Source organism: Juglans regia, chromosome 13 (assembly GCF_001411555.2).
Source record: "Juglans regia cultivar Chandler chromosome 13, Walnut 2.0, whole genome shotgun sequence".
NCBI lineage: Eukaryota > Viridiplantae > Streptophyta > Magnoliopsida > Fagales > Juglandaceae > Juglans > Juglans regia.
In genome coordinates this window covers 3984882-3993649 of record NC_049913.1, presented here as the reverse complement: position 1 = coordinate 3993649, position 8768 = coordinate 3984882, and the positions used below count along the sequence as shown (strand labels likewise).

At 28.5% G+C, this 8768-nt stretch overlaps 1 protein-coding gene across 1 annotated transcript; it reads right to left on the bottom strand.

Annotated features, from left to right (window-relative positions):
* Positions 1–231: 231 nt before the first annotated feature.
* Positions 232–3174, bottom strand: LOC118343650 (cytochrome P450 81E8-like). Its single transcript, XM_018986506.2, has 2 exons — positions 2199–3174; positions 232–969 (listed from the first exon to the last, which is right to left on the bottom strand). Exons 1-2 carry the CDS (start codon positions 3102–3104, stop codon positions 334–336), a joined length of 1542 nt encoding a protein of 513 aa, XP_018842051.2. The 5' UTR covers positions 3105–3174; the 3' UTR covers positions 232–333.
* Between the last annotated feature and the right edge of the window lie 5594 nt (positions 3175–8768).

The following is an 8768-nucleotide window of genomic DNA, read 5'->3' as shown; positions in this document are numbered from 1 at the left end:
GGAGGGGGAACTGCAAGCAAGACCTTTCGAGAGGACTGTGTCTTCAGCCCCCGCTTGTGGACGGGACAAATTCAATGCTCTTTTACTGGCATTATATTGCTCTTATGTGAACGTTACCGGCATTTATTGCCAAGTTGCCGGCATTTATGGGATGCCGGCAAACTTCCTTTTTTTTTTTTTTTGTAGTGTATATAACCCTCTTACCCACACACACAAAGAAAAAGAATATCACTTCAACCAAATCCATTCTTATTAAGCAATAGAATTTATAATTTGATTATCGATACAATTTAATATCCAGTAAGTCGATCGAGATCATGAGACTGTTCAAAATCAAATAACATTCACAAATTCAGATGTAGAGAGAAGCTTCTTCATGATGGGGCGAGCTTTACACATGGCCTCCAATGCCACAGCTTTGGGCATTGTGACCCCATTACCCTCAGTCATGTCAATCTCTTCATCGTTGATCCTCTCCCACTCGAAGCATTGAATCAATGATCCCAAAGTCAAGCCCACCATGCGCTGGGCAAGACCCGCCCCAGGACAAGCCCTCCTCCCCAATCCAAATGGCATGATCAGCTTGTGCGCATCACCTTTGCCACTTTCGAACCTCTCAGGCTTGAAATCGGTTGCATTGTCCCATACATTCGGGTCTCTGTGTATGGCCCATGCATTGATAAATACTATCGTGTTTCTCGGCACATCGTATCCTTCAATGGTACAATCTTCGGAGGACATGTGGGGCAGTAGTAATGGTACAGAAGGGTACAATCGTAAAGTCTCTGAGATTATATTTTGAAGGTAGCATAATTGAGAGACATTTGATTCATCAACTAACTTTTCTCCTCCAATCTGACCGTCCAATTCAGCTTTAGCCTTTTTCAATGCGTCGGGATGATTGAGCAGATTGGACATTGCCCATTCTAACGTCACTGATGACGTATCAGTCCCCGCAAATAAGAAGACCTGTTTGATTAAAACAACGATCACAATATATAAAGGTAACAAAAAATAAACCAAAACAAGAGCAAAAATTAAGTAATGAAGTAAGAAAATTTAATTTCATAACCATTTTAATTATTATCATATGATTGACGTGTGAAAATTAATTAATAATCTATTTTTAATTATTTGATAACATACTAATAGACGAAAAATAGAGATTTATAAATGATTGAAAGTTCTAATATTGTCTTAAGGGTATATTTAGATGTTTAAAATATTTTAAAATTTTATAAATAGTAGTGAAATAATTTATGTAAATATTCTTTTATTAGATTTTGATAAAATATAGAAAAAAAATTGAATAAAGCATTTTTTTATTGTATTAGAGTTTGTAAAAGTGAATAGATAAGATTAAAAAAATTGTTTAGATATAATTTTTAATATAATTTTTGTTTTAAAATTTATAAAAAATATATTATTTTTTGTTAGAATAGTTATTGGTACCATCATTGGATAATGATTACATTGATTAGACGAAAAAATTTAAAATTTAAAATTCAAAATAAAGAAGTAATTTTTGTTTGAATAAAAATATAATAAAATTAAAAAATTATTTAAATATAATTATTTGAATATTAAGTTTTTAAAAAAATTTGAAAATTTTATATTATTTTTTATGTTTTGTTTGATAGTTTGAAAAAGTTATATTGATTAGGTAAATATTAAATGAAAAAATTAAATATTTAAAATTTAAAATTTTTTTATATTTAAGTAATGTTTAGAAATAAAATTGTAAGACTTTATAATATTTGTATAGCGAAACGTAGCCTTATTTTTTAATTTTTTGTGATGTTTAGAAATGAAAAAATCTATTCATTATTTTAATTTTTATCATTTCATGATGTGGCATTAAATGATAAATTTATAAGTAAAATAATAAATAATTTTTAATCACTTAATATCATATTATAAAATAATAAAAAAGAAGTGCTACACAGAAGCTTCACACTTTATACTTTATTTTTAAAACATATAATTTTATTCATTTATCTTCGTAATATTTCATAAAATATGAAATATTACGAAGATAAATGAATAAAATTATATATTTTTAAGTGATGTGTAAAAATGTGAAGCTTGCGTTTATAATTTTTCACGATAAAATAATGATAAAAATTAAAATAATGGGAATCATTAATTGCGATAAAACTTTATAAAAGAAGTTGAAAACAGGGATGCACTGCACTTACCAGTATAAGCCCCTTGATAATCTGGTCAGTGTAATATTCAGGCTGTGATTTCTGCAGAGAAAGCAAATGGTCAATCATAGTGTTTCCCTGCTCCTCCTGGCGCCTCTTCTCATTGATAATCTCATCGATAAGGCCCTGCTCCTCCGTCCTGTTGGCAAGTTTCTTGAGTCTCTTCTCGAAACCCCCACGATCGATCCATTGCAGCAAAGGCACAAATTCTCCGGGATTCGACGCCCCTCCATTAGCGGCTGCCTCTTTAATTATCTCTCTAAACTGCCTCGCTTCTTCCTCGTCCTTCACGTCCTCCCCGTACCCGTAATACCTCTTCCCCGCCACCATTCTCATTACGATGTTGAAGGTGAGCTCCGAGAACAATGATTTCAGCTCCACCTTGGCGAAATCTTTGCACGAGTTATGTGATAGTTTTTGAAGCAAGCGCTTGATCTCGTCCCTTCGTATGCCTGAGAACATGTTGAGGCGATTGGTCGAGAGTATCTCGAGGGAGCTTATGCGGCGGAGATTGCGCCAGTGATCGCCATAGGGGGCTGCTGTGACGGTGGTGTAGTTGTAGCCGAGGTGCTTGCCTCCGAGCATGGCAGGGCGGTTGGCTAAGACGATGTCGTTCTTGGTGAAACATTCCTCGACTGCGGATGGGGACGAGACTACAACCACGAGACGAGAACCAAAGCGAAGAGAGAAAACTTGGCCATATTTCTGTGAGAGGCGGTAAAATGTACGGTGGAGGGGTTTCTTAAGGAGATGGAGATGACCCAGGACAGGCAGAGAATTAGGTGGGCTGGGTGGGAGGTTTTTGCGGAGCCTTCTTGTTTGAAAGTAGAACTTGCAAGCAAAGAGAAGGAGAAAGGTTAGAAGTGAGAGGGAGGAATAAAGCAGGATGTCTTCCATGATTGCCTTTTGTTTTCTCTATCTTTTGCTTACATGCGTCTCTGAGATAATATATATCTTATCTTATATATGTTAAGTGCCAATAAGCAACTGTCGTCCACTATTTTTTTTTTATTTTACCCTCCACCATTTTTTTGAGTTTATTTTTTTTAAATTATTTTAAATTATTTATTTATTATTCATATAATAAATATTTAATAAAAAAAAATAATAAAAATTTAAAATAATATAAAGTGTGGAGTGTTAAGAAGTTGTGAATATTTTTTGTCACTGTAAAAGCAATTGTCACAGTCTCATTTTCTACTGTTGTCGTTGTCTAAATTTTCCAAATCTCTTTCCTGGCTTCCGCATTTAAAATTTGCTGTCAGATTTTGCCAACTAAAAGAAATTTCTATCCATTCCGATTTGCATGTCGGAAGCACAAACAAAACGAAAAATAAAAAATAAAAATAAAACCATTTACAAAAAAATACCTACAAATTAACGAAAATGTAAAGAAAAAAAAATAGAGGGGAAGATAGAAACGGAGAAATAAAACCACTTAAGAAAAAATAAAAACTACTAATGAAAGAAACAGATAGAGGAGGAAAAAAAAACAGAAAATGACGAAAAGGGAGAAGAAGAAAAGGCCAGAAAATAAACATTATGCAAATTATGTGTATAATATGTATTGTAAACCAGAAAATAAATTTTAAAAACATAGACATAAATCTGTACTCTATTTGTAATTAAGATTTCTATGTTATGGTTATCAATATTTTGCACATAACAAATGTGATTTTTTTATGATCAAAAATAAAAACTTAAAATATAGATGAAACTCTATCCATTAATATTTAAAATTAAGAAATTTGATAAATCTAAATTATCGTTTTGTTGTTTATTGTGCATTGGCAAGTAATCAATTTTTCATATGTTTTCATGTGTTAAATAATTATATAATTAAATTATTTAACACTTATTTAACAATTATTGTCATACGATTGAAAACTATAGAAAAAATATATATATAAACAAAAACAAAAATTAGGATATTACGCAACTTTTATTTGCAATCTCACAAATTTTATTCTTATTATGTAGTTATTTTTGTTCCTGATAGTTAAATAACCACTTATTATAATTTAATTTAAATAAAATATATTAACAAATTATATTTTAATATGTTAGTGTAGCTTTATTTGACAAACGACGATGTATTATTGGAATAATCATATGATCTTATATAATATATTTCTTTATAACAGGCGTTTTGGTTTTGTCACTTTGTGCTTGTCTTCCTGTTCGCTGTTTAGCTCTAATTCCACCGATATTTTATTTGCCTCTATCTCCATGTAAGTATTATTATTATTTATACATATAGATGTTGTTATTTATATTTTATAATATTTAATGCATTTATTTCTACAAGACATCTTGCAAATATATGCAATTGTGATTATTAATTAGAATTGCTCAATATATGTTGTATCTGTATCAAGATTTTTAATTGTAAATAGTTCAATATCATATTGTCAATTTCTCCTATTCTCATTGTTCTTTTAGCTACTCTCTTGAAATAATTATTGAAATGAAATGACATATTATTGAAATGATTACATGATCTTGTATAATATATTTCTTTACAATAGGTGTTTTGGTTTTGTCATTTGTGCTTGTCTTCCTGTTCGTTGTTTAGCTCTATCTCCACTGATCTTTTATTTGTCTATATCTCCAGGTACGTTTTATTATTATTTATACAAATAGATGTTGTTATTCAATTTTTTTTAATTTATATAAATGCACCGGTAGTAAAAATAAGTTACGTTTATTTTATAAGTCACGTTTAAAAATAAGTAAATCTTCAGATAAGTTTATTTTTTTATATGTGATTATTTTTATAATCAATAAGAATCTTAAAATATAGACAAAACTATTACATTTTATAATTATATATATTAACCTATCTTTTATTAGTACATATTTTTAGATTTCATAAATTTTAATTTTAAAAATATTTTTTATATTTTCACAATTAGGCACACGTGCAATGCACGTGTTTACCCTTTACTAGTATATATATATATATATATATATATATATATATATATGTATGTATATATTTAGAGAGAGAAGAGAGAATTTGAATTTCATAATAATATTTTATTTAAATTTTATTTAAATCCGCATTAATTAAATTTTAACTCAAGGATCAAATCTTAAACATCGTTTGGTTAAACTGTTCAGATAAAATATTTTGTTAAAAATTAAATAAAATCTTATTATAATATAATTTTTATTTTAAAATTTGAAAAAATTAAATTATTTATTATATTTTATATAAAAATTTAAAAAAATTATAATTATTATATAAAATAATATGAGATGAGATAGAGAACAAACATGGAGGAAGAGAAGTGAGAAAAGAATAGAAAAGCCAGCATCTCAATTTTGAAGATTATGAGATAAGATATGGTATCGATATGGTATCTATACAAATGGGCTGCATGCATGGATACGCGTGTAAAGCTGCGTGGAGAGATTCAAGAAATACTGAGATGGTTGTAAACAATTTTCATTTCATTATTTTATCTCATTTTCCTTCATTTCATTTTTTAAAATCATTTAAATATAAATATTCTCAAACTAATTATTATAATTCTTTTTAAATTAATCATTACAATTTTTCTAAACTTACAAATAAAAAATAAAAAATAATTTAATTTTTTTAAATTTCAAAATAAAAATAATATAGATTTTACTATGCATCAGTCACTATTTACTCTAACATCGCATACCTCACAACTTTTTCTATATTTTCATAGTGTTGGGATGTGTGCAACTAATGAGATGAATTATTCTTTTCTAAAATCCAATAAATGCTTACCCAAAACTTTGCTTTTAATTAAAATTCAAAATTTTGATAACATTTCATCTCATCATTACAACTTTTTTAAAATTTAACATAAAATAAAATAAATAATTTAATTTTTTAAAATTTTAAAAAAATAATAATATTAAAAAATATATTTTAATAATATTTTATTTAATTTTTTAACTTTAATTTTAACTCATCTCATCTTTAAAAATAAATAACACCTAAAACTGTCTCATAATTATTCATAAATTATTTTACTGCCATTCACAAATTCTCACGTAACCGTCCTCTCCTGATCATTCCTTAATTTTAAGAGTTGTTTGAATGTTGAAGTGAGTTAAGTTGAGATGATAAAATATTATTAGAATATTATTTTTTAATATTATTATTATTTTAAGATTTAAAAAAGTTAAATTATTTATTATATTTTATATTAAAATTTAAAAAAATTATAATAATTAGTTGAGGTGAGTTTAGGTTTCATTTGGTTCTTTAACTCTTCTCAATTCATCTCAATTTATTATTATAATTTTTTTAAATTTTAAAATAATAATAATATTAAAAAATAATATTTTAATAATATTTTATCATCTTAACTTAATTCATTTCAACTACTAAACACAACCTAACTATCCTGTTCTGAGCCGTCAGCGTTGAAACGTCACAAGCACTAGGGCCCACAATATTCCTAACGTCAGTGAGTGCGTACATATTTGTTTGATTAGTCTTCTTTTCCCTTTTGCGTCAAAGAGCACGTGATCGGCTACTATTTAGGATGAAATATTGAAAAGTAGTAATAAACAAGTAACGCTTTGCACGATACTTTTTATAACACATATTATAAAATAAAAATATTTTTATAAAATGATGTTAATTTTATATAATATTTTATAAAAATATCTATCTTTTTAAAATATTATTATATAAAATATTATATAAAATGTTAAGTGTTTAAATATGTCAAGTTAACCCTTTATCATCTGGAAAATTCTAAAGGCAGTCCCTGTGGCTGTGGGTCAGTGAGACCCCCCCGCGCACAACCTGTCAACCTGATCGGTTACCATTGGTGGAATAAATGAGCCCTGCTACAGCCATCTACAGCCATCGAAAAAATCGAATGAGTTTACTGAATAATATATTTTATATTTTATTTTTATTTTATATATATTTTTAATCATCATAAATATTAAAAATAATATTATTAAAAAATAATTTCTTAATCACTAAGTAAAAAATAAATAAAAACTCATTCGGATATTATTTTGGTCATTTCTGATTCCATATATGACAAAAAAGTATTTAACTATAAATTGTTGGCCAAATAAAATACAATAAATAAAGAAAAGATACACATACATATGCACGGTGTGAATCTTGGAAGAAAATAGGCGTCCCCACAGATGAAAAACGGAGAAGGCACTGGAAGCAGCTAGCAGGACCAACAACCTGCAAGAGCAACAACAACCTCTGGTTAGGTTTGATAAAAGGGAATAAAACAAACATAACATTTGTGAATGGGAGGGAACACGAGAGCAAGACATACATCTATAGACTTTTCATCCACAGAACACAGTAGCCTTCTTTTGCAAACTTCTATTCATTTTTTTTTGGGATAATCATGGTGTCCGAGTCAGTTTGTGCGCACTTGATTAATCACACAGGACTTTGAAGTTAACGATCAAGTAAACCTCTAGTAATTCTAAGGAGACTCAAACTGGTGACCATTGAGGTACAAACCCAAGACCGGACCAACTAAACTACTCTTCAGGATTCTATTCATCAAATCCAACACCTGATGATTTTTTTTTAGTAACTAAGAAGATATTTCATTGATGAGCTATTTTGTTCTCAAGTCGATGTGTAGAGCATACCATCAACATTATTTAAATGATAAAATTTGATTTGTAAGATTTAAATTTTAAAATTTATTTTCTAAATCAAATTATACCATATAAGCCATGTGTGATGTAAACGTCTTAGAATAACAATACTCCTTATTGATATATAGATATAGCACGAGTACATAGTAAGTAGGGCTGTACAGAAACCGACAGCATTGGCCACCACCGATGCGAACCGACCGGCCGCGTCAGGAACCGGCCAGAACCGATGGAGAACCCGTCGGCGTGCGGTGGAAATTTAAAAAAACCGACGTTCAGCGATTCGGTCTCGGTTTGAAGCTGGACCAGACCGCTGAACCGACCGATATAATAAAATCTTTTTTTTTTTTTTAATATGCCCTTATCAAAACGGCGCCGTTCCACCTAAGTTTAAGTTGGACGGTGCCTTTTTAGTTAATATTTTTTTATGTATTTTAAAATAAAATTTTTTAATTATTTTGAATGTGGGTATTAACACGAGAATTGTATATACGAATGATAGTGAAAATATAATTAATTTCATCCTATAGATCATGTCAAGGATTAATATATTTGCTGAGAAGTGTTACAACCATAAATAGATCTCATAATAATAAGTCTGTAAATTGACATAACTTCATATGATATATTAGAAATCTATTTTTTGATAAAAATAATTTAACAATCTAACGTATTATATCATCACGTTTGTTTTGAATTTATTTTTCTGAAATGTTTTTGTGATCAAAACATTAGTTTCTAAGTTTTTTTTTTTTTTTTTTTTTTACCAATAGCCACTAACATAATTTTTATATTAAAAAATAATGAGTGCGCAAAAGGAGGAGGAATTTTCTTTAGTGAATATATTATTTTGGAGGGTGAACTTTTGTGGAAAAAATAAAACACTAAACCTTACAGATTTTACAACATTACCCTTAGTTTTATTAT

What these genes read in the sequence shown, in the direction of transcription:
- LOC118343650 (XM_018986506.2), bottom strand. Translation starts at nt 3,104, where the DNA reads ATGGAAGACATCCTGCTTTATTCCTCCCTCTCACTTCTAACCTTTCTC. An exon ending in TTATCAAGGGGCTTATACTG is followed by an intron (nt 970 to 2,198) that starts GTAAGTGCAGTG and finishes TTAATCAAACAG; the next exon opens with GTCTTCTTATTTGCGGGGAC.